The sequence below is a fragment of the Erpetoichthys calabaricus genome, chromosome 1, assembly GCF_900747795.2.
Source record: "Erpetoichthys calabaricus chromosome 1, fErpCal1.3, whole genome shotgun sequence".
NCBI lineage: Eukaryota > Metazoa > Chordata > Cladistia > Polypteriformes > Polypteridae > Erpetoichthys > Erpetoichthys calabaricus.
Genome location: NC_041394.2, coordinates 120,097,468 through 120,123,710, shown reverse-complemented (window position 1 = coordinate 120,123,710; position 26,243 = coordinate 120,097,468). Strand labels below are relative to the sequence as shown.

General features: G+C 36.7%; 1 protein-coding gene across 1 annotated transcript in view; it reads left to right on the top strand.

The window, feature by feature from the left end:
• Positions 1-26,243, top strand: part of xpo7 (exportin 7) — a 249,926-nt gene that overhangs the window by 176,915 nt on the left and 46,768 nt on the right. The window contains 6 exon segments of the mRNA XM_051933382.1: positions 1,639-1,785; positions 11,907-12,079; positions 13,303-13,496; positions 22,891-22,996; positions 23,095-23,230; positions 25,345-25,418. Coding sequence (XP_051789342.1) covers positions 1,639-1,785; positions 11,907-12,079; positions 13,303-13,496; positions 22,891-22,996; positions 23,095-23,230; positions 25,345-25,418 — 830 coding nt within the window.

Genomic DNA, 26,243 nt, shown 5'->3' with positions numbered 1-26,243 from the left:
AATAATAGTCCCTGCCCTTTCCATCATTATTTTTCTGAGACAAGTGGCCTTAGACAACTTGCAGACCACCATGCCTAAAGCTCTAGCTTAGAAGCAGAGACAAGAACTATAGATTACAAAGTTCAGTGGGCTCACAAGGACAAAGAAAGACATAATTATGACCACTGTTGGTTGAAAGATGGCATAATTTGCTACTTTCTGACAAACACTTTGAGTTCACCTGTTGTAAACAAACAGCACTTGTATTACTTGGTGTTAATAGCATTTGTCAAACTCTATTTTTACTGTATCTTTGGTATGTTAAATGCCTAGTTCCATGTAGCAAAAAAATATGTATGTGTTTGGACATGAATAGACTAACTGAGAGGCAACTTTTCTGGGTAGACAGTACATTTACCTGCCAAACGTCTTAACTGAAGATATTGTCAGTGCAAACAGAATTAAAAGGGGAATTTGGTAGTTTGCAGAAATAAAAAGTAATGGCATACTTGATGTCTGTCAATTGCTTATACTTTCTATTAGGTTTCAAATTGTCACAGCACTTTTAAAATAATGTCTTATGCACCTTTTGTCCTGGACAAATAAAGGTGCAGAGGAATCAAAATGTTGGTCAGGAACGTCAAAAAGGTAAAAATCTACAGATATCCTTTTAACTGAATAAGATATGCAGTACAAGACCAAATGGTTACTGCATTCTGCTCACTTTACTGTTTCATTCCCCGACCCTAACTGTGTTGTTACAAAGGTAAATTGTCATTTTTTCATTAATTAAATTTAATAAAGAAGGTAAACTACCTAGTGGTGGGTTATTCCTTAGAGCATGCTCAGTTTATTGTTGTATTGGTCACATAAACATGTATACTGTCAAAGCAGAAGAGTTTATTACCATGCCATGTTTACATACAGTATATAAACCTATTTAAGTGTACTATGTTGCTGTATTATGTTCTCCATGGTTCTAAATACAGTAAATTTGAAAAACCTCTTTCAGAAAGGTAAAGCAGGACAAAATCCTGAAACAAAGCCAGGGGGTTTTTGGGTTGGGGTTGATGTTTGCTTAGTGAAGTCCAGTAGAGGTATGAAGTTTGTTCAGGCACAGTCCAGAATAGCTCTGTGTGACATAGGGGCTAATAACCTGCAAAGTAAAGGGTGAGTGTTGAATGCAATACCAGCAGGGTGATGAGCAAGGGGGAGACAGATCCAGGCTTACTTGGCTGTCAAAACTAGCTCTGGAGGCATGGCATGCAGCCTCATTGGCCAGGAAGGTACCAGAGCTTGTGCTTATGAAAAACACTGAGTACTGTAGGTATAGTTGAACTCAACTCTATGCACAGTGTTGGATTTGAAACCCGATTTCACAGTCAAGGATGGTGTTTATTCTGTGTGTTTCTTTTTTCAATCATCATATGTATCCTTAGAGAAAGTGAACTAAATGGCTACCAGTGGTGTATTTTATCCTTAAATTAACTGGATTCTGGTAATTGTTACATTTGGTAGGTTTAAATGTTTCAAGCTGTTCTTTGATCACCTTTTAACTTGTTAAAATATTGCATTAAAAATGCACTTGAACCTTTCCTTTCGTTTAAGAAGTGATTTTATACAATTTAATACTACTGATATTTTTCTTTTCTTTACCAGAGTTTGTCAGACCCAAATAATTATCATGAATTCTGTAGACTTCTGGCTCGACTGAAAAGTAACTATCAGCTGGGAGAGTTGGTTAAAGTAGAAAACTATCCTGAAGTTATTCGACTAATAGCAAACTTCACAGTAACCAGCTTGCAGGTTAGTATTTCATGTGCTGCATATGTGCTTTTTCAGCCTCAAATGTGACAACAGCTCAGTTCATTTAAACATGCATGTTAGGTTTTTGAAATCACTACAGTTAAATGGTTGTGCTAAATAAAGAAGAAGAACAAACCAATACAAGTTTTGAAAAAGATTGAGCTACTGTATTTAGCTAAAAGTAATGTCCTATTCATTTTACATTTCTAAATTTAATTGATTGAAATTTAAAGGTCTCTAAGGTGACACTTTCAACTATTCCCTGACGTGCGCTATGTACAACAAATAAATAATTAATAAATAATCCATTCAAACCAAGAATAAAATCAAAATCACTTTACATCTCACCTTCTTTGACCAGTTCTCTGTTTCCCAGTCCCTCGTCTCACCCATCTTTGGATATACTCAGCAGGGCTGAAACCTTAGTCCAAATAAATAAATATATTGTGAAATGTGGCAATAAATAATAACAAATCAATTTCTGAGTATACATATTTAAATGATTTTTATTTTTTTGTTTTTAATTGCTTATTTTTTATGTATTTGTTTCTTCATTTATTTCTTTCAGTAACATCACACGCAACATATAATACACCTTAAAACCTAAGTCATTTTCACCCATTAGAGGGAAGGTTCTAATGAGAACAATGTATTGATTGATTGATTTATTCAAAACATTCAAAGCCTGGTACAAACAGAAAGTATAACTGTGGAATTAAGACCAAGTTTGATATTAATGACTGCTTTTAATATCTTTTAGCAATTATGGGCGATTTTATCTTCCTTTCTTTTATGGACTACTGGATTATATTACGTTTTTTTTATCAAGTACTATATTTTCAAGTGTTGCATTATCTGGTTTTTTTTCCTATTCTTGTCTTTTGAAGAACACTGCACAGTTGCTGAGTCACATTAAACATGAGTGAAAAGTAAAATGCTTTTAATTATTTAGTTACATGAATCGCCAGTGTTAAAGTCACTCTTATGATATTACATTAACAAGTAGATTGCATAATGGACTGTTGTTTTCATATCTATACTTTAAATGTTAATTTAACTTTTATGTACTAAAAATAAAGCACTGTTTAACATACCTGATGCACATGTAGTTGTTCGTATTTGTATACATGCGTCCACTTCACGGTGATTGCTTTTTGTACCCTAAACCCACTAGACCCAGTCTTAAGGAGAAGAAAAGTCACTGTGCTTATCTTTAAACCCACTTTTTTATTTTGGGGGATTACTACAAATTGGTAGCAGGAAATATTCCAATGAATATTTTAATGGCTTTTCTGTTTTATTCAAGAAAATGTTTCATTTTTAGTCAATTACAAGGTTTTATATTGTAAAACATTGAATAGGTTTCAGAGCAGGCTGCAGCCAGTCTATTCATTTGATAAGTGCTGACAAAAATAATCATTGGGAACATTTCCTGGTTGTCAGTGCATGAAAAGTTGTCGATGTGAAGACCTTAAGGAAAAAAAAAACTTGGTTTTCAAAGCTTTTCTGATTTCAATTTGTGGTTAACTGATTCTGGACCTATACAGAATAAAAGGGACTTTTGTATACATTATCTGATAATCTTTTATTGCAGAGAGAGTGAGGATTGTGTTTACAAATATTTAGATAACCTGCTATATAACCTGTATGTTCCCTTTACTGCAAAAATGTATATTGTGTGACCTATGGGTTAAATTCAGGTTAAAATGGTAAACTTTCAAAACATTTTCTCATGATTTGTAACCTTCAGTCATAATGTAAATTTAGTTGTTTGTGTCTCCTCTTTGTTTAGTGCTTTTGTGTTCTACTTTAAGAATAGAAACAGTTGCATTATACAAATTAAAAATTAACAGTTTTGACTTGCATTACTAATAATATGTAACCCAAAATCATGTTATTACCCATCTTTATTACTCCTGTACAGTTCTTAGTTACACATAATAGTAAAAAATATTAAATCAAGTCAGATTTATTTATAAAAGCATGTTTAAAAAAACATATTGAGTCAAAGTGCTGTACAAAGTGGCAATAAAATAAACACAGTACAAACAATAGTGAAAGAATGGATTAAAAAAACAATCAACACCATCCCTCACACCCTTACACACAGTGAAAGATGGAAGAGAAGAAGTGGGTCTTCAGCCTAGTTGTAAAAACCTTGATAGAGGAAGAAGACCTGATTTGGAGAAGCAGATCATTCCAAAGCCTAGGAGCAACAGCTGAGAAAGGTCTGCCTCCCCTACACTTGAGCCGAGATCAAGATCTTGGAACTACGAGTAGTAGTTATCCAGATGACCTCAATAGCCTCAGTGCCTCATGGAGATGAAGGAGATCACAGATGCATTTTGGAGCAAGACTATGCAAGTCTTTAAAAACAGGAACACCATTTTAAAATCAGTATGAAAAATTTATGTGTCATAAGTGACACCATGTTTTTGAAATATGGACCCTCCTCAGTTATAGTGCAAATAAAAGAGAGGCTAAAATGGAACCTTATGGAACACTTTATGAGAGGTGCTAGATGAGAGAAGTTACCATCTATGTTAACATATGTTACGTAGATCTACTTTTAAGGTAGGACTCAAACCATTTCCATGGACAACCTTGAATGCCGACTTTATACTCGGGCCGTTTTAACGGAACCCCAAGGTTCCCCGTGTCAGATTCTATACTAAGATCCAGTAGAAGTAAAAGTGCACAAGAACCCAAGTCCAAGGTTAAGCAGATTCTATACTATGAAGTGTTTTAAAACACATCACATAAATTATCCTCCAGATATGAAAGTAACTACAAAGAAACCACTTTTTCTATGATTTTGGATGGGAATGGGGCCTTAGAAATTGGTCTTTAGTTTGAAAGAACTGTGGGATCAAGAGTATGCTTCTTCAACACTACCTGAACAATTGTATGTTTAAAATTGTCTGGCATTATACCATATTTTAGGCAGTTGTTAATAATAGCCAAAACAATTATACTAAGGACTCTGAAAGTATATTTAAACAGGTGTGAAGTTAAAATATCTAGTGGATAATTGTAAGGTTTCATATGCAGGACTATATCAGCTAGCTAAGAAGAGGAAACTGATTAAAAAGAGTAAGACGGCTATGCACTGCCTTAAAGGGAACTAGTATCGGCACATAGTAATCAGCAACTAGATGAAAAATGGTTCAACAAATGATTTGAATTTTATTTAGAAAGAAATTGAGAAATAGCTCTCACGTCTTGGACGTACAGTTAAGGAAGACACTGACAGGTGGGTTTAAAAGAATGTTTATGGTGCTGGAAACCACCCTAGGTCTCGGGGCAGCATTTGCAGTTAAACAAGATAAATATTTACATTTTGCTGCTCTCACTGCCTTTTGGTAGAACTTCAAGCGAGTCCTGAGAATTTCATAAGTAACCTGAAGTTTATCCTTTTTCCAACTGTGCTCAGCCTGCCTGTGTAGTGCTGAACACTAGCTTTATCCTTGTCTCTCCTTAACGTTAAGGGTGCCACCAAATCCAGTATATCCTTGCAAGTAAAATCTAGAATATTAACCAGACCATGAATATGAGAGCAAACAGAGAGGGCTTTGTCACCGAAGATAAGTGAGTGTCTGAGAAGATATCACTAAACTGCAGCACTGTATCAGCATTTATAGGATTTGAGCAGCACTGTGGTTGAGGGGAATTGATGGGCAGGTGCAAATGTTTAATTTCAAAAACTACTACAAAGTGATCAGAAATATTACAGAGAGACCAAGTGTTATATCTGAGTCCAACATATGAGCTCTGTAATGTCATGACCACCCCAACCAGCGATTCTAGGTGAGCTAAAAAAATTCATTAGGAGGAGAAAGATCATAGAGAGAAACTGAGTTGTCAGCACTTAAAAATAAAAAGTCCAGGTTTCGGGATGTAAAAAATAATTTTAAAATAAAAGATTTATTGGCCGCGGACCAAACATTCATTAAGGCCATCTTCACAAAGCCTTTTGATGGTTTTTAATGGTCTGTTAGATTGGTCTTATTCACAGTATTTCAATGAATGGAGGTTGTCAAAGTTAACCCCTCCAACAATCACACTTGATCCAGCGAGAAGGTATCCAGGAGCAGAACAGATGGTAGAAATAAAACTGTCAGTCAGGGAACTGGAGGAAGTACTCCAGTGCAGCCTTCAATGAGATCCACAGTGGATATAGCGGTGGCGTTGTACAATTCCTAGAGTGACACAACGATTATAAAATCTGTCTCCAAAACGAGGCATCAAGTTTAGACTCAACACCTTTGCATGTGAATGAACATGAAGCATAGCCCCTTAGCTGAAAAATAGGGGATAAGGTGCCATACCCAGAAAAAAATGGTATAAACTAAACTCTCAACTTGGCCATCTAATCCCCATTCGGCACCCAGCCACATAAAGTTTCATTAGAATCCCTGAAGCCTACAAAAAAAGTCGTAATGCCAGGTCACCTTAAATTCCCTCGCACCTCTTCATCAGCGTCTTTGTTTTGCAAATGTGTCAATCAGCACAAGCTGCCTGTTATCCCATCCCCCACCCACTCAGCTGAAGTCATTTGCAAAGTTCTCCCAGCTCAAGCCTGTTTATCTCGGAGTGAGGTGCCTTGAATTGTATAGGGTAAATAATATATAGTTATTTGGAATACATACATTTCATGTGTGTTCCGTGTCTACAGCGGTCTGGGTAAATGTAGGATGACCGGAAATGCGAGGCAAGAAATGTTAAACACATAACTAAAACAGAAACTTTTTTTCATGTTCTACTAATAATTGGCAAAATGCTGACATGAAGTGTATAATGTGTGAAAACCGAAGTCCAAATATCAAATAAACACTTTCAGAAAAGGTATAACAAAACAAGTGCACTATTTATTCAAGAATATAACCAAAGATAAAGAAACTGTTCAAGTTACGTGTTGCTGTCAATGAGTTAAAAACCAAAGCTCAAATATTAATTGACTGAAAGTCGACTGTCTGATTGGCTGGTGTAGAGGTAAGAGCTTCTGTCACATAAGCAAAAGGTTCTGGGTTTGAGCCTGGGCTCTCCTCATTTTGAGTAGTGAGCTGCTATTTTATTATTATTATTATTACTATAATATAATAAAAACATACATTTGATTTGATTCTGTAACAATCTAGGTAAATTTTTGCTACTTGTAAAAGTTACCATTTTTTTAATTCATTTTTATTCTCTTAGTCACATTCACGTGTTACAATGAACTTGCCTCTCCCTCTTTGAGTTGATGGCGTTTATCTCCATTCTTTTCACAAGAGCAGTAATGACCACAGTGGGGCTGTGATTGATGGCTGCTCAGAACTATTTGTTTTACTGGCAATCAAACATACAATCCCCTGTGACTGTTGTCAGACTATCATTCGGCATATGAGATTGGGCAAGATCAGAAAAAAAGCATGTTCAAATGACATAGCACTTTCAAATAGTGACGTTTTCATGTATGTGCATGCGCAAGAGGGGCAGAGACAGATTTAATGTCAATCAAGTGGTTTGTGGAATGTAAAATAAACACTTTCACAAATGTATAATGAAAAAAGTGTGATTTTATTCAAGAATAAAACTGAATAACAAAAAATTCAAGTGACAACAAGATACCAAGAGGTTATGAATCACCAGCGTTTATGTGTCTGCTTTTACCCTTCTGCGATATCTTTTACAGGTAGCAAAAATTTACATCAGGTGTAACAGACTCAAATCAAATGTATGTTTTTATTATATTATAGTAATAATAATAATAGCAGCTCACTGCTCAAAACAAGGAGAGCCCAGGCTCCAACCCGCAACCTTTTGCTTACGTGGCAGCAGCTCTTACCTCTGAGCCACCCAGGCAGATAGTCAACTTTCTGTTGATTGATATTTGAGCTTTGGTTTTTACTTATTGACCGTGTTTTGTCTTGGTAGAGTAATATATTGCTCTACTTTCCCCTTTGTATTATTAATCTGTAGCCTTTGTCAGAATGCCTCAAATCTCCCAGACTTACCACTGTTTATAAGGTATTATAGTATATAACTTCTCCCCACCTTCCCTTCTACCTGTATAACCTCAGGCAATTAGGTGTAGTAAAAGACAAGCAGGAGTTAAGTTACAGTTTAAACAATGTATTATTGATCATATTCATACAGTAAATAATAACAATATGCAAAGTACATTTGAATATTGGCAACCATACAACCTGATAAATGGTGATGCGTAGTTTCAGGTGGCACACAGACTTGTTAGTTACTTAAAATGTCTCTAGTTAAGGCATCATTTGTGGTCGGCTTTCTTCAGAACAGGCCTCATGCCTGTCTCAATATGGCTGCCGAGCTGTGCTCTTCATTGTGTTGTCCTTTTCAGTTCATCAGTTTGGTAAGAGAGAGAGTGTGTGAGGTAAGCAAGCAAATTTATAGATTTTCTGTCCAACCCCTAGAGCCAATAGGACATCATGGTACTTAAAGGCTTCTGATACAAGCCAGTTCCAAACAGCCATACTTAAGACCAATGGGGGAATAGAACACCTTCACACCTACCCTCCAAACCATATGTTAAGCTAAAGCTTGCCAGTTAGGCAGCTTGGCTTTGTGTGGGGGTTGAGAGATTTCAGAGAAACATTTACCAAACTTGTTTCAAGCACTTCCCCCAATTCTGTCGTAAAATTCACTTTCCTGACTTAGTTTTGCCTAAGTTACAAATAAAGACATACAAAATATTTATCAACTTATATGCAAAATATCACATCACAACAGACAGCAACACTTAAATTGAATCATTTCTTTTACTTTGGTTATATTCTTGAATAAAAGTGTACTTGTTTTGTTGTACCTTTTTTGAAAGTGTTTATTTGATATTTGGACTTCAGTGTTCATATATTATACACTTCACGTCAGTGATTTTGCCAATTATTAGTAGAACATGAAAAGTTTAAAAAGTCTACTTTTTACTTGTGTTAAACATTTCTTGGCTTGCATTTCCTGTCATCCTACATTTACCCAGATCGTTGTAGATATGGAACACACACGAAATGTATGTATTCCAAATAATGATATATTATTAACCTATTCAATTCAAGGAACCTCACACCCAGAAAAACAGACGAGCTGGGAGAATTTTGAGACTGACTTCAGCTGAGTGGGTGGAGGATGGGATAGCAGGCTGCTTGTGCTGACTGACACATTTGCAAAACAAAGGTGCAGAGGAATTTGAGGCGGCCAGAAAAAAAATTCTGACAAGCAGTGGCACACAAAGACATGTTTTTGGTGTCTGGATCTAGAAAGCATTTCTTTTGAGGAAAATTTGTCAGTTCTAGTCCCTGCTTTTTCTTTTTTTTGAACTCTATTATCCAACAGCAGACCTTCTGAGCCAGAGTAATGAGATTAGATCATGTCATGTATGGAAATATGAACCAGAGATACATATAATGGGATAGGGTTCCTTGGTGGAACCCCTCTTTAATGTCAGCACAAAGTAAAAATATGCTTCCATGGGCTCCGAAACATCACATTTGAATGCTGGCTGATAAATTAATGCTGACTTCCAGCCTCCATAAAATGTGAATAGCAACAGGAATGGAAGGAGTCGGGTTAACAACCGAAGTGGCATCACAGTTCATCCCAATTTTATTTCTTCATTCTAAGGGTGAAAAAGGAAAGGCTGTTAGCTTTGGTGTTGTATTGTTCTCCTTCTTAGTATCTCGTAATGTTTTAGAGAATGTTAAGATACACCTCGGGCCCCTGTGTCCAACACGTGAGATCTTAAATTCCATTATGGCAAATTTCAGAGTATCAGATTTCAAGGTGTTTTTGAATGAAGTGTCTTTAGAATGTATCTATAGCATTTTGATGCATTCACAAATTGGATGTCTTAGCAGGAAAAAGATGTAACTCTGCATAATTTGGTGAGGGTGTTGGTTTGAAAGCATGACATGAGCATACCACATTGTTATCTGACACTGAATGATCTATTGGAACAAGCCTTTCTAAAAAATATAGCAAAGAATTTGAACAGTGAAATTGCAGTTTGAAAAGGGAAGAGTAAGATTGGTGCTGTTAAAAATTTCAGCACAAAATGGGCACTGTAAGAAGGTGGCTGCACTGTTTGGCTTGACAAATGTCTATGAGTCTCCCTTTTCTGATATGAACTTTACCAGGTTGAAGTTTCAGACTGTTCTCGGTGATGAGCACCGGGATAACTTCATCATGGTTAAAGGACAAGTTCGGTATTTTTCAACTCAGTGTTGTATTTTCAGATTCATGGTATATATTAATTATGCCTGTTTTTGCTTCTAAAATTGGGGTCATAGGGCATTAAAAGCAAAGTTCTTAAAATCCTATCAAATATAGAAGCCTAGAACTTATTGAGTATTGATTTGCATCTTGAGATTGCACACAAATTGTAAACCAGTGTGTCCATGTTGACTTCTATGGGAGGAAAAAATGTTGTAAGGTTTAGAGATTTTAAGAGAATACTTACTGTGTGTTACTGCTTTTCTCCCTCCACTTAAGCATTTCATCCCCATGGTTTCACCTAGCATATTGTTTCCACCTCGAAAAAAACCCTCTTCTGCTGGTGTTGCTATCCAGGTCCTGTAGATGCGTAGACAATAGTCACTGAAAAAAATGTCACACTTACAATCATTGACAGTCTTTCTCTATTTGTGATGAAGAAGATCATAGACCAATATTAAAAACTGTTTTGCTACAGAAAGCATCTACTGCAAGAGAATGGAGATTGTGGATAAACAGAGATTGGTGAAGAACTTCATATTATGAACCACAACTTTGAACTTTCTTATTATATTATGGGGTTGAATAGTGGCCTACTAACAAGAAACAGTGAAATTTACTAATTACTTTTACTCACTCAAAACAAGCTGTCCTCAATTATTTTCTCTCCCACTTTTCCAAAGTCTTATTTGCGTGCATTACCAATAACCTCCAGGCTGCCACTCCCCATCAACATGAATCTCTCCCTGCAGGCTATGTAAAATATAATAACACAAAATGTAGTATACAAAAAGTAGCCCCCTCCACAACCTATCCCAATCGTTCCATGATTCATGATTTCAGATAGGTAAAATACATACATAAAATCACTGAGAATAACATACTATTTTTTCCATGCACTTGGAGCATAATTAGCACATTTGCCTACACCAGTTCCATGTGGAGAAGAGAGAAGATATGGAACACAGTGACTTGAGCAAGCTGCAGGTGAAAAGTACAGTGCTGACAAGTTAATGTGAACAGAAATGAACACATTAAATTGCAAAAATATATAGCTGTTTTTCTTGGTATGATACTGAAACCTATCCGAGAATGTACCATGGTGAAGCTGGAAGGACTGATGCAAAGGCACCATTTAGGGGGTAAAAAATGAGTATGATTCTTCCATTAAACCACTGTGTCAGTATGTAATTCAAGATGCGTGCCAGCATTGTATATAAAAATTTTGATTTGACTGCACAATGCGCAGGAAAAAAAATTATTTTGGTACACATCAATATGAGTTGTCTGTTAAAAACTGTGGTAGTACATTATCATTGATGAAACGACCATTGACATAAAAGAGAAGAAAAATTTGCAGGCTGAATTAATGGCTTGGAAAATTAATAAAAACACCACTCATGACAGATGCTGAGAGCAGACAAGCAGGCTGGAAATGTATCCTTACTTTAAGAAAAACAGTACTTAGAATTTGTGATAAAATATATTACTTCTAGTTTCTATTTATGGTTATAAAAATGCATTTGAACACAGAAGGCATATTTTTTGTTTTAATTCAAAACCCTTGCTGCTTGAATGTGGACATATTCGATAAGTTTTAAGTTTTTTTTTTTCATATTAAGACTGGTTCTCTATTTACACCATTTAACCCTTAGAAAAAGCATTTTTTAATATATGAGTGTTTCACTTTAGAACATAATTTCATGTGGCTAATTCATATATATTCCTTGATTGTGAAGAAAGGAATGGCTCTCCCTACCTCTGAAAGTCATTAAATAAGTTAGAAAATCAGTGTTTTGTTTTTATGTAATAGAAATTCAAATAGATCAACATTTATTTTCTTTTTTTGCATTTATTCATTCATATTTAGACATTGTGTTAATTCTATGTTTACTTCTCCACAGCACTGGGAGTTTGCTCCAAATAGTGTACACTACCTACTAAGTCTTTGGCAACGATTGGCAGCTTCTGTACCCTATGTTAAAGCCACAGAACCCCACATGCTTGAGACCTACACACCAGAAGTCACAAAGGCTTATATTACTTCTCGATTAGAATCTGTCCACATCATATTGCGGTAAGTGTTTTTCTCCCGTATTACTGTAGAAAGATACGCATGTTAGTTTAATTTGCATGTTGTAAGGGGCCTGATGTATATGACAATGACATGCGATATAGTGATATTCCATCAAGTTCATTCTTGATTTTCAGTTCAGTGATGGCAGAATCATCTGTGGCTCACCACAACCCTAAAATACAGTTAGGAAAATTGAAGAAATGAAAAGATAGGAATATATAGGTACTTGTTTCTCCCCAAGCTTTTTCCTCTGTACAATTTTTATATACATTGTTTTTTCATTCTGGTTTTTGTCATTGTTAAGAAAGATAAAATACTGAACAATTTTAGTTTTCTATATAGATATAACATTGTCAGTGACAGCGGCTGCAGATGTAAGGCCCTTTCCACATAGGCATTCAAATCTTGCTTAAATGAATGCGCTCTGAGCAGCCTAGGCATTTAAGTTGTGTTTTGTAGTGGCGCTTCATTGACTTCAGTATGACAGTAAATTCACATTCATTTGCCTTTGGTAAATGTCGACCTGTAGCCCAGATTGTAGTTTTGTGTGTTTACCTGTGGGGGGTTGGGGGGGGGGGGAGGTAGTTATCAGGTAGTCCAGAGTGTTTTTAACCCTTTGGGATTTGAGGTTCATCCTTCATTGGATCTGTGAAATATGGATCAGTTGGCTTTATTAGACTGAACATTGACCTCCTTGTGTTAAAAATCCTCCTGATACAGCAAAATAGGCAGTGAAACATCACTGCTGCGACTGGGTTCACCCTCTGGCAGCATAGCGTGTGTGTAATCTAGGAAGAAAGAAAATGATTTCCACATATGTTTGTCATATATGGTCGGATGTCAATTTTGAGTTACTTGTCACCTTGAGATAAGCAATATGCAAACTGTACTTGTAAACGCAATACAGATGTTTTTTTTGCACTTATCTGGATTTTGGCAGAAATTGACGCCAAGAAAAAGCTGCATGTGACATTTTTTTGATACCGTACATTTTGTTCACTACAATGAGCTGATAAACACCTGGCATGACTAGAAGGTTAAGCCTTGAAGCTTACTTGAGCCTTGCGTGTATGTATATATATATATATATATATATATATATATATATATATAGAACTTAGTCCAATTTCTGGGACCGCACTCTTTAAAAAAAACTCAGTGAGTTTCTAGACATTGCCTAGGCCAGAAAGTGTAACAATATTTTTAAATGTTATTCCTTACAGTGACGGTCTTGAGGATCCCTTGGATGACACTGGCCTTGTTCAGCAGCAGCTGGATCAACTTTCCACAATTGGTCGCTGCGAGTATGAAAAGACTTGTGCTCTTCTTGTGCAACTTTTTGACCAGTCGGCTCAATCATATCAGGAGCTGCTACAGTCCAGTAATGCAAGTGCTATGGATGTTGCGGTACAAGAAGGTATTTACTAAAAAAATTATTTCAGTTAATAGAAGTGTTTCTGTTCTAGAAAGAACAGAAAATCCAGTTTGTTTTTTTTTGTGTGTGTATGTGTTTTGTTTTTTGGTTCATCTTTTCTTCTTCTTCAGTGCTTATGTCCACAAATCTGTTTGTATTAATGTCAACAAGTATTTTTAAAAGCTGTTTAAGATTTATTGGTAAATGTAAGAATGCACTTAAACAGTTTTGAATTTCAGTATGTATTTTATGAAATTAATAACTTACGACTTTTACTTTCAGTAGAATAAAATGTGTTGTTTTTTTTTTTTTTTAAGTCTTTTACTCCGGAGTAACAAGATTTTTATTGTCAAAAGTTCAAAACACAGCCAGGTCCTCACAATACCAAAATACCAAAACCAAATAAAACAGGGAAATGTTTCATGCTATGATTTTCAAAATTATCTTAAATGATGCTCAGAGTTGCATTTCATAAGCCAACATATTCTGCTGTGTTTGATAACAGATAGTCAGATATGCTCTCATGCAACTACAGGAGCACCTCACTACTGTATATGCATAAACACTTGACCTGTTAAAAGTCGATTTTGATGACATTATAGTGTTAACTCAATGTTAGTGATATACAGTGGGTATAAGAATCACCTGTTTTGAAAATATTCACATTTTGTTACTATATAGCCTGCAGTGAAAACACAAAAATATTTTTTCAGCTATATTTTAGCGATCCAAACTAGAATATCCAAGTCCACAATATAATAGTAACAGTTTAGAAAAATAATAATAAATAAAAAAACAAGAATCTCTGAGACTGATAAAGGATCACTCCCCTCCCAAATAATACTTATAAACTCAATCAGGTGTAAGTGATAATCATTTAAACCAAGGTAGTTGACTTCCACCTGTAATCAACTGTAATCATTTTGATTAGTTTAGTCTAAATATGGCTATTCCGGGAGCATTCCAGTGCTCGGTAGTGCACCTGAAAGCAAACAATTGACTATGGGTGGAAAGGCACTTTCAACAGATCTCAAGGATAAAGTTCTGGACAGGCACAAGTCATGGGATGGATACAAAAAGATGTCAAAAGCAAAAGTATTATGCAATTCTTTCATAACTCTTCAAGTAAAGCATGTATCCTGATCTGTTAAAAATGTTACAAGGTTTACCAATGTGAATGAAAACCTCATTTAATGGCTTCAAGATCCTTCCACTTTCTGATACCTGGTTGCATAATCGACCAACACTAAAATATAAAGATATCCATTTTTACTTTTGGTAGTGGCCACCAATGTCCATTTCTACTCTTTTAAAAGAAACATCATAACTGGAATATTTATTAACAGTGCATGTGCGGGTTGATATGTAGACAGTATTCAACAATTGGGACAAGATTTATGAAATTGTTCTAGATTTTTAATGAGATGTAACTCAATAGAAATGTTTTAAAATATGCTCCCTTTTATTCCTATCACCCAGATGGCCTTGTAACATATTTTAGTGAGCAAGACATATTCCCTTTGAAACTGTGGAACAACTAACTGCTCTTTATAATGTGCAGTGGTGCAGTGTGATATCACATGGTACAAGAAACATTTTTTATATTTTGAAATGTGGAGTTTTCAAATTGTGTGCTTCTCACTCTTTTTAATACTCATTATCTATGTGTTATGCCTTTTTAAATACAAATTCTAAATTTGTGTCTTCCTTTTGTAACTGAGGCTCTGTATTCTTTTGTACGTTTTCATTTGACAAAGTTTTGTCATTATTGGAGGAAGCTGAAAGTACACAACCATCAGGTTCAGATGTATGTATGCTATGAGTGACTACCAAACAGTTCTGCTGTTCTCAGGAAGAAGACTATTCTCCTTCCAGTATTTAAATCAGATTTAATTTGTAAATTAACATTCTTTAGTGGCCACAAGACCCTTTCCATGAGCATCATTCTCATTTTGTCTGGGATTAAGAGAAAATAATTCTTTATAGTTTGTGTATTTACTGTTTGTGCGTGTGTGTATATATTCAATGATATTCAACAATATAAATGTGTGTGTGTGTGTATATATATCTATATATATATATATATATATATATATATATATATATATATATATATATATAATATATATATAAAGATATATATTGTGACAGATTGAGGCCCATATCGTCTTCTTGAACCCTCTGACTCGACACCAGGTAAAAGCCGTCCAAGAAGTATTTATTTGGACACTAATAAAGTGCACAAAGCACCTACACTCCACAATGCTCATATAATCAATAAACAATACAGTAATCAATCCTCCACACTCCCAGACACTTCGCCACCCTTCCTCCCAGCTCAGCTAAGCGTACTGGTTTCCCAGAGTCCTTTATATAGTCCATGACCCGGAAGTGTTTCTCCCTTCTGTCCATGTGATCATGAACACTTCCTGGTCGGATAAAAAGCTCCTTTCTTCAACGCAGAAGCACGTTGTTTCCTCTTGTCATGTGATTATGATGCACCTCTGGGTTATAGGGCAAGTAAGAGTCCGGCAGCCTCCCCACAGCGACTCCTGGTGGTCCCCATGGTATCCAGCAGGGCTGTGCATATAAACTACAAAGTCCATGAGGCCCTGCTGGAATTTGGGGAATGTCCACGCTGTTGGGAGAGCTCCACCTAGCGGCCTGGGGGTGAGGGCCGGAATATTTAGCTGGCCACACACCACAATATACAGTATATATAGATATAGATATATAGATAGATGGAACCGAAGTTCTGTGATACTGTTTGTATATTTATAGCAAGAAGTCTACAAAGGGAGAAAATGTATTTCATATCTTAAAATAGTCTTTTATTCCTGAGCTTTCAGCTCCTGCAAGGTGTCATCATCAGAGGAAAATGATTAGCAAATAGCAAATGAGGAGATGGGCATGGATTTAGTAAGGTGGGGATCAGAGTGTGTATGTCTTAAAAATATTTTTGTTATTTGGATGTTCTTCTTTTTAAGTCTGTGTATGCTTGGTTCATGTCCACGTGTCTGTTAATGGTTTTTTCATTTGATAGCCACGATTCAGTCATCTCTCTGGCAGTCTTCATATTTGCCGGGAATCTTACTTGAACCATGTTCCAATTAAACGTGTGTCTGGTTGAATTGAAATTTGCATATAGCAGAGACTGTGGGTCTTTCCTTCTGACAGCATTGTAATTTTCTTGTATGCATATTGTGAGTGTTTTAGACGTTTGTCCCTGTTATACAGCTGAACATGCACTACATGGTATATTGTATACCGCATTTTGTGTCTCTGCTATATGTTTCTAGCATTTGTCATTAAAAAGAACTGTCTGTAGAGTTTTTCACACTTTATGTGCCTCTTTAATGCCTGATTTAGAGAGGAAGTGTGCTACGGTTTCAGATACGCCACGGCGATAAGGAAGACTATACCAGGTAGAATAGGAGATTGGGCTGGTGCCAATTGTTTGCTGAAATCTGGGGTGTCTCCTGTGTAAACATTGTTTGCTAAATGTCTTGGGGTAGCCTTTTGATGTAAAAAGATGGAACAGATTACATCTTTCTTTTTGGCTTGTTTTTTATTTCAGTGGGTACATATCCTTTTAAACAATGTTTTAACACAACTCTGTTTATGTGGTAAGGGGTGATTTCTACCAAAGTGTAACATAACATTCTTTACGATAAACACTTGTAACCAAAGTGTCGTTGTTACATCTTTCAATTGAGATGTCCAGGAAGTTGATGGATCTGTTCATTTCTCTTTCCATAGTGAACTGAATTGCCAGGAATACTGAGTTGTTGTGGTTGTGGAAACATTCAGCTGGTCTCTCATCAACTTTGTGTATTCAAAGTTTTGGTCTGAAAAGAATTAATGCTTTCGAATTGCTGCATAACCAGTTCGGTTAGGAGTCCTGATAACTGAGATCTCATTGGCAATGCCTTCTTTTTGTCTGTAATACATCTGTCCATAATATATATATTGTGGCAGACGGCTGGGACGTCACTTCAATGTGTATTCAGAGGGAGCAGCCCTAGACAGTGCAGTACCTCCCCCTGGACTCTGGATGGCTGCCCCCCTGGGTTGGAGCGGTGCCTCAGTCTCTCGCAGGGCCTCTCGCAGATGGAGTTCTCCACATCCCTAATCTTCAGCCCCACCCGGAAGTGCAACTGGAAACAGGTGATCAAGCACCTGGAGCACTTCCGGGTGGGCCATAAAAGGAGCCAGCAACTACCACTCAACAGCCAGAGTTGGGAGGAGGAGGAGGACTAAGCTTGTGGAGGAGTGGTGGTGGAAGAGAAAGAGAGAGGAGTGTTTTGGTGGTATAGTGTGTGCTTTGGGGACTGTGTTGTGGCTGGGGGGGGATTACAGGGAAGACGTGCCCTCCAGCTGAAGAAAAATAAAAGTTTATTTTTATACGTGCCTCCCGTGTCTAATCTGTGTCGGGGTGGGTGCAATATAGCGCCTTTGTTACTATATATATTTATATATATATATATATATATATATATATATACTAGTCATTTAGCCCGTTACAATAAACGGGCGCTAGAACAGTAGTGCATAAACATTAGTAGAATCAGTCTATATTAAATGGCAAGGGACTTTGACCTCATTCTTTTTTGTTGGTCGTATTTTTCTTTCTTTCAGCCTTTCTTTTGTTGATGTTTACTTGCTGAGCTGACCGTTCTTCGTGGGCTGCCGCCGTGTATTGTGTGTCTTTAATTTTCTGTTGACAGTAATACTGTCTTGTATGGCTCTATTCAATAAGGGCGCACACAAAAAGGCGAGCTTCAAAAGGGCGACCTCAATTGAGCGCGGCGAATAAAGGCGTTCGTAGATAATTTAGTTTCAAATGGCTCTGGAATATGTGAAGAGCAACAAAGGTGCAGATCTTTATTTATGCGTGCCTTTATTCGCTGCGCCCAATTGAGGTCGCCCTTTTGAGGCTCACCTTTTTGTGCGCGCCCTTATTGAAGGATACTGTCTTGTACGTCCGCTGGCTTGTACGTCCGTAATATACCTTTGATTTTCTCTGGCAGTAATACAGGCATGCGCGTCAGTAATATGTCTTTAATCTCCTCTGACAGTAATACTGGCTTGTATGTGGCTGTAATATGCGTCACTGTATTGTGTACCTTTAATTTCCTCTCGCAGTAATACTGGTTTGTATTTCTGTAAAACGCCTCAAACTTTCTCTGACAGTAATATCGCGCATTGCACCGTGCCCCGCGCATGCGCACTTCACCAGAAGACACCCACACACGGACACCTGACGCACATAGGGATTTTATATATATAGATACTGTATATATATATATTATATATATATATATATATATATATATATATATATATATTATATATAAATATAAATTAGAGAGGGAGGAAGAGATAGAAAGGTAGACAAACATATAGTGTGAAAAAATGCTGTTAAGCAGAAATGCTTTTACAAATAATACCTTGAATTGTTTTTATTAATTAATAAACTTCCTTGAAAGTGAAGTACACAGAAATAAACAAAATCAATATCTAGTGTAATCACCACATTCCTTAAATACAGCAGCAATTCTGTTAGGTATACTTAAATGCAGTTTCTGATGGTACTTGCATGGTATGTTATTCTAGGCCTCTTGGAGAACCATCGACAGTTCTGCTTCAGACTTTGGTGTTTTTCTTGCTTGCAAGTTGTTATAGACAGGGATTGAAGATGATGAGATCAGGGCTATATGGAAACAGTAACATTTGCTGCAGGATTCCCTGTTCCTCTTTTTTCTGCAGATATATATTTTTTAAGATTTTGGACATGTGTTTATGGTAATTTTCATGCTGTAGAATGAAGCTGGAACTGAAAAATTTATCCATCGTTCTAGCAGTGACGGACCATTAATTTTGATCAAGTTACCAACTCTGTTTGTAGAAATTCAGCTGTGATTCAGTGTTACCTGCAGGCATTCATCCATGTAATGCTCTGTAGCCCTTCAGCAGAAATGTTGCCTTCTGTCTGAACCTAAAATGTCTGAACCCTGAAGAAGGGCCTGAGTTGCCTCGAAAGCTTGCATATTGTAATTGTTTAGTTAGCCAATAAAAGGTGTCATTTTGCTTGACTTCTCATTATATCTACGTATAATGGCTAACATGGTACAACACCTATTACTAATTTTGATTTAGCAGTCCAGTGCAGCTGATGCCATTTTTCTGCACTGCCATCTTTATGCTTTTGTGCATAGGTGTGAGGTATGGTTTTATATCCATCTTGGAAGAATGGCTTTTGCATCTCTTCCATGAAGACCACTTTTCATTAGTCTTCTCCTTGACTGTAGAAGGGTGAACAAGAGTTCCAGTAGTTTTTGCCAGTTCTGAGCTGGAAGCAGTGCTGAACATCTTCTGATTTCGAGGGGAAGTAAGCCTGATGTACAGTGGTACCTTGGGATACGAGTCCCCCAAGGTATGAGTTTTTTGAGATACGAGCCGTGACTAGGTCGATTTTTTGCCTTGAGTTACAAGCCAAAATCCGAAATACAAGCCATCAAAGAGCATTCCGAGGAACTGACGACAGAGGAGTTGACGGAACTACAGACGCAGCAACATACGGAGGTTCTGCAGGAGATCAGTATGGTGGAGGAGGTTATCTCTTAAAGTGAGATAAAGGAAGTGCTTGCAATGTGGGAAAAAGTTTTGAACTTTAAAGAAAAGAAACGCCCTGAAAAAGTTACAACTGATCGTGCAGCGGAGCTATTTAATGACACTTGCCTCACGCTTGACTTTATTGAAAAGAAACACCAGTTGCAACTGATTGTGCAGTGGCGCTATTTAATGACACTTGCCTAACACTTGAGTTTATTGAAAAGAAGCACCAGTTGCAACTGACCGTGCAGCTGCACTATTTAATGAAACTTGCCTAACAGTTGACTTTATTGAAAAGAAACACCAGTTGCAACTGATCGTGCAGCGGCACTATTTAATGACACTTGCTTAACGCTTGCCTTTATTGAAAAGAAACACCAGTTGCAACTAATCGTGCAGCGGCGCTATTTAATGACACTTGCCTAACTCATAAAGGGGAGGACTAAACGAAGCTCCTTGGACAGGTTTCTATTGAAACGCCTTGAGAATGAAAGTGATGAAAGCATGGCAAAAAGAAAAAAAACTAGTGAAGAAGAAAATTAAGTTAAGCAAAGGTGAAGTGAAAGAAAAAAAATTACGCTAATCAGCTTCGCCAACATCTGTTTTTTTCTTTATAATCCCTTTTATGTATTAGGTTTTATTTTGTTTGTATACAATATTTGTTCATTATTAATACATTTTTCTTATGTTGAAAACATTTAACAAAAAATTGGGGTGGTTTTTTGGGGTCTGGCACGAATTAATCTCATTTCAATTAATTTCAATGGGGAAAGTTGATTTGAGATACAAGCATTTTGACTTACGTGCTCGGTCACGGAATGAATTAAACTTGTATCTCAAGGTATCAGTGTATTTCTAATTTGCTACACTCATTATATTATGGCTGATTTGCTGACACTGATTTTTCCAGTCCTCAGCCTTGCCAGTTTGTTGTCCTTCTGCAGAAGAATTTAGATGGCACATACAGAAACACCTGTTTGCTGCAAAATTTCTGCTTTGAACAGACCTTCATGATGCAGCATGGCCATCTTATGTCTTGTTGCTGTGCTCAGTTTTGTCGTGGTATACAAATTTGCAGGTTGAACCACCACATCTACCAGAACCTTGCCCTTTTAGTATGGTTCTCACTTGCCGAGTTTTATTTGTTTTACACAGCTGTTTGCATTTCAGTTAATCAACCTACACAATATATCATTGATCATTAGGAAATGTTTGTTAAATGTGTTTAATCAAGCATGGGGCCATATGCCTTCAAAGAGCTTTTTTTTTCCTGGAAAATCAGTATGTGAACTTTCTGCTCTGCTAGATCTGCCCAGTTCAACTTTAAGTGTTATTATTGTGAAATGGAAACATCTAGTAGCCATGAAGTGGCACACCAAGCAAATTCATAGAGAAGGGCGGCCAAATGATCAAATGCATATCTGCCAAATAATAAAATGCATAGCACATAAAAATCACCTTTACTTTTTTGTATAACTAACAACAGAGTTCCAAGTTGCCTGTGGAAGCAGCAAGAACTTTGTGTTGTAAGCTTCATGAAATGGGTTTCCATGGCTGACTGGCTGCACACAAGCCTAAGATCACTATGTCAGGCATTGGCTGGAGTATTGAAATGTACCCCACTAGTGCACTCTGGAGTAGTGAAAACATGTCCTCTGGAATGGTGAATCACGCTTCATTATGTGGCAGTCCGATGGATAAATCTGAGATTGACGGATGTCAAGAGAATGCTGCCTTCGGGACTGCATAGTGCCTACTGTAAATTTTGGTAGAAGAGGGATAATGGTCTGCAGATGTTTTTCAGGGTTTGTGCTAGGTCACTTGATTCCAGTGAAGGATACTGCAAATGCTTCAGCATATAAAGACATTTTAAACAATTGTGTGCTTCCAACTGAGTGGCAACAGTTTGGGGAAGACTCTTTTCTGTTCCAGCATGACACTGTACATAAAGACAGGTCCATAAAATCATGGTTTGTCGAGTTTAGTGTGGAGGAAATTGAGTGGCCCACTAAGCTCTGTTGAACACCTGTGAGATGAATTGGAATGCCGCTTCCAAGTTTGACCTTCTCATTCAATATCAGTGCCTGACCTCACAAATACTCATTTGGCTAAATGGGTACAATTTCCAACAGACACATTTTTGTGGAAAGCCTTCTCAGAAGTATGGAAGCTGTTATAGTCACAAAGGGGGTTGTGGGGATGGAATTCCAATTAATGCCCAGGGGTTTGGAATAGCATGTCCAACAATGTCATACAAGTGTGGTGGTCAATTGTCCAAAGACTTTTGGTCATATGTTGTATCTAATTATATTGCCTCACTTTTTGCAATGTATATATACAGTATATTACATTTATATTATAGCTGGTATATTTGCGATAACTGTATTATAGCTGTAAACTGTAATTTGTGAAGATTTATGAGTCAATTATAAGAGTGTTTATATCACAAAGAATAATATAAAGTGTAACCCTCATTTTTATTTTGTAAAAACTTGCAAGCAGATTAAAGTAGTCTTGGTGAGCATGGTAGCAGATAGGTTACTTCAGGTAATCTTCTGAAAAACTATCATTTTTGTTTTGTGAGAGTTAGCTGGATTATGATAACTATATACTTTTAAAATTACTCTGTAAAATATTTGTTATTATCAAAGGTACATTTGAAAATATTTGCCTTTATTTATCTTGTTATTGTTAGCGTGTTGTCATATTTATATAAGCATTGCGAATATAATAGGCACTCTAAATTGAATAATCTTTGTTTAATGTCTTGAAATTTAAACAGGGAGATTAACATGGCTTGTATACATAATTGGTGCTGTAATTGGTGGGAGAGTGTCATTTGCAAGCACGGATGAACAAGATGCCATGGATGGAGAGCTAGTCTGTAGGTAAGGATTTTAATTATGTCAGAAAAAAGTCCAGGATGATTATTTATTTATATATTTATTTATTTAAATATTAATACTGAAGTTCATTTGCTATTCAGGGTTCTTCAGTTGATGAATCTGACAGACTCTCGCCTCGCTCAGGCTGGGAATGAAAAACTAGAACTGGCCATGCTGAGCTTTTTTGAGCAGTTTCGGAAAATATATATTGGTGACCAGGTTCAAAAGTCCTCGAAGGTAATTCTTCACTTTCTCCCATATGAAGTACACTACAGATATGTTGCATGTTTTAGTCTCTTCTTCAGAAACCTATTTTATTCCTATTTTGTCTTTTGAGGTCTTAAGCCTATTAAGTGCCTAAATTTGAGTATGACATACTTTTTCCCAGTGCTGTTACCTGTGGCAAACATGTGGCTGTATTGAGCAGTATGAGAAAATTGCTGAATGGATTAGTGTTCCATCATCTCCTGGAAACAAATAAAATAATGTTTTAACACTGGCTTTATTAGTAATATTGTTGGTCTGAAACATGCAGTGGCGTGCAAAAGTATTCAGTCTCCTTGAAAGTCCTCATAATTTTCTGCATAACAAAAGATTTGCACACAACATTATCCTTTCAGTATTTTTAATGTGAACTCTTATGCTATAACAATATATTTCCAAAGTCAAAATAAACTATTTTCTGAAGATATTTAACTGTAGAAGAAAAATTTAAAAGTTAGTGTTTGCATAGGCATTCAAGCACTACACCTTATTATTTTGTTGGGAGCCCTTTTGATACCTTAATTCTTTTGGGGGTAAGTATGTACCAGTTTTGCACATTTTTCCGCAGTTATTCTTCCCCATTATTCCTGCCAGATTTTATAGAGATCCTCTAGGTTGGTGGGATGGTGCCTGTAGACAGTAGTTTTTAAATAGTGCCACAGATTATCAATAGTGTTTAAATTATGGCTTTGGCTTGGCCATTCCAAAACATTCATCTTTCTGTTTTTGGGCCATTCTAGTGTCGCTCTGGCCTTATGCTTAGGGACATTGCCATGTTGGAAGATGAATCTTCTTCCAAGCTGTAGGTTCATAGCAAAGTGGAACAAGTTCTCCTTCAGTATCGGCCAGTAATTGTGTCCATCCACTGTCCCTTCAACTCTGACAAGATTCCCAGTTTCAGTACATGAAAAGCATCCCCATAGGACAATGCTGCTACCACCATATTTCACTGTAGGATGGTGTTTCTTGAGGCTTGGGCAGTTTTAGTTTTACATCACCCATACATCTTTGAAGTCTGGCCAAAAAATTGTATTTGTCTCATTTGACCATAAAACCTCCTCTCACATCTTAACTCTGTCTTTCTCGAGCTTTGCAGCAAATGTTATATGTGCTTTTATGTGGACCCTCTTAAGAAATGGGTTCTTTCTTGCTACCCTCCCATAGAGGCCTGTTTTATGAAGAGTTCTTGAAATTGTGGACCCATGCATCCTCACTCCAGTTTCAGCCAGAGAGCACTGCAGACTTCTGAGAGTGATGGTTGGATTTTAGTAGCCTCTCTCACCAGTCAACATCTTGACTGATGTTTAGCTTTGAGGAACAGCCTGTTGTATAAGTCTGGGTACTGTGATGAACCTTTCATTTTCTAATGATTGATCCAACAGTGCTTAACAGGACATTTCATATCCTTCGGTATTTTTTTGTAGCTATTTCCTGCCTTGTGTATTTCAGTGACTTTGTTTCTCATATCAGCAAAATGCTCCTTTTGTCCCCATTTTTGCAGTGATTATCCAACTAAGACTATGGCCCTTAGAAAGGGTGCTTTTCATATCCAGTGTGATATAAAGAGCTCACAAGTAGTACCTAATTGTGTTTAGTTATGGTCAAATAGCTGTTACCTTTATGACATTTGTGATTAATTTGTCATTTGTGTAAACCTGGATCTTCCAAAGCAGAGTGGTTTAAATACTTAAGAAAAACACTAACTTTTGAGTTTTTCTTCTTCAGTTAAATATCTACAGAGAATGGTTTATTTTGACTTTGGAAATATATTGTTATTGCATCAGAGTTCACATTAAAATACATGGACAAATATGTGTACAAATATTTTGCCATGCAGAAAATTGAGGACTTTCAAGGGGATTTAATACTTTTGCATGCCATTGTACGTTCAAATTAAATGAATAATGCTTTAATCATATTATTTTCACCAAATGCAGCAGAGAAAGCCGTCATAAACATTTGTGGAATATTTAGACCGAAACATAGCACTTTAGGGTCAAATGTTGCAGACCCTATCCATTTAATAGACATTTTTTAAAAATCTGTTATTACTTTGATGTTTTAATTGTTGTATTTCTATTCGGCAGCTGTATCGACGTTTGTCTGAAGTTTTAGGACTAAATGATGAAACAATGGTGCTGAGCGTGTTCATTGGCAAAATGTATGTAATATTTTTTTTCTCTGTAGTTGTGATGAAAATTCATATAACTTTCTGTCCCTTTTTAGACCAGGGATTTATTCTCAGTTTCATATTTGTTTGTAGGTCATAAAACATCTATTGCACTTCTTAGCACCTTGTGGCCATTAAAAAGCCAAGTCTCTGTTGCGCCTTCTAGTCTGCATTAGTTAAAAAGACAGCATTGTCAAGAACTCTGTGCTGCCCCTTAATGATCTGGATGTTAATGACTAGACTTATTCATGTCCTTTTGACCATACCCTTAAAAGGAAAAGCATGGTCCTAGTTCTTCTCACTTAAGGCCATGTGCTATTCCTTATAGATCACAATATATATTTGCCTTTTAACCAAGCCCTCCTTGGCCTCACTCTGCCATGGTAGAGGTTTCCCAGGTTCCAAGGCCCCAGGCTCATACTAACTGACCTGCTGTCTAGCTTCTAATAGCAATTATGTATGAGTACTTCAAATGTGCCACTTTCTTTCTTGCTTTTGTTCCCTGCATATGTGCTTGCATGACACCCACTACTTGTGCATAGCCATCCACCCAAGTATTGTCTTTGATTTATCTGCTTACTGTATGTGTAGAGTTGCACTCATACTGTAAGATGAGCTTTCCCATCAGCCCCAACCTCCTTATACACTTGCTTGGCTTTTACCCTTAATCTTTCCTGTGTTATCCTGGTGTTATTTTATTGAATGATATCCATTTGTCACGTACAGTAACAGAAATACAATTTAGTTTTATCAGAATGTGTTAGCAGTGCTTGCCTTACTTAAGTAGGAAAAAAATGGTTTAATTAGTTAAATACT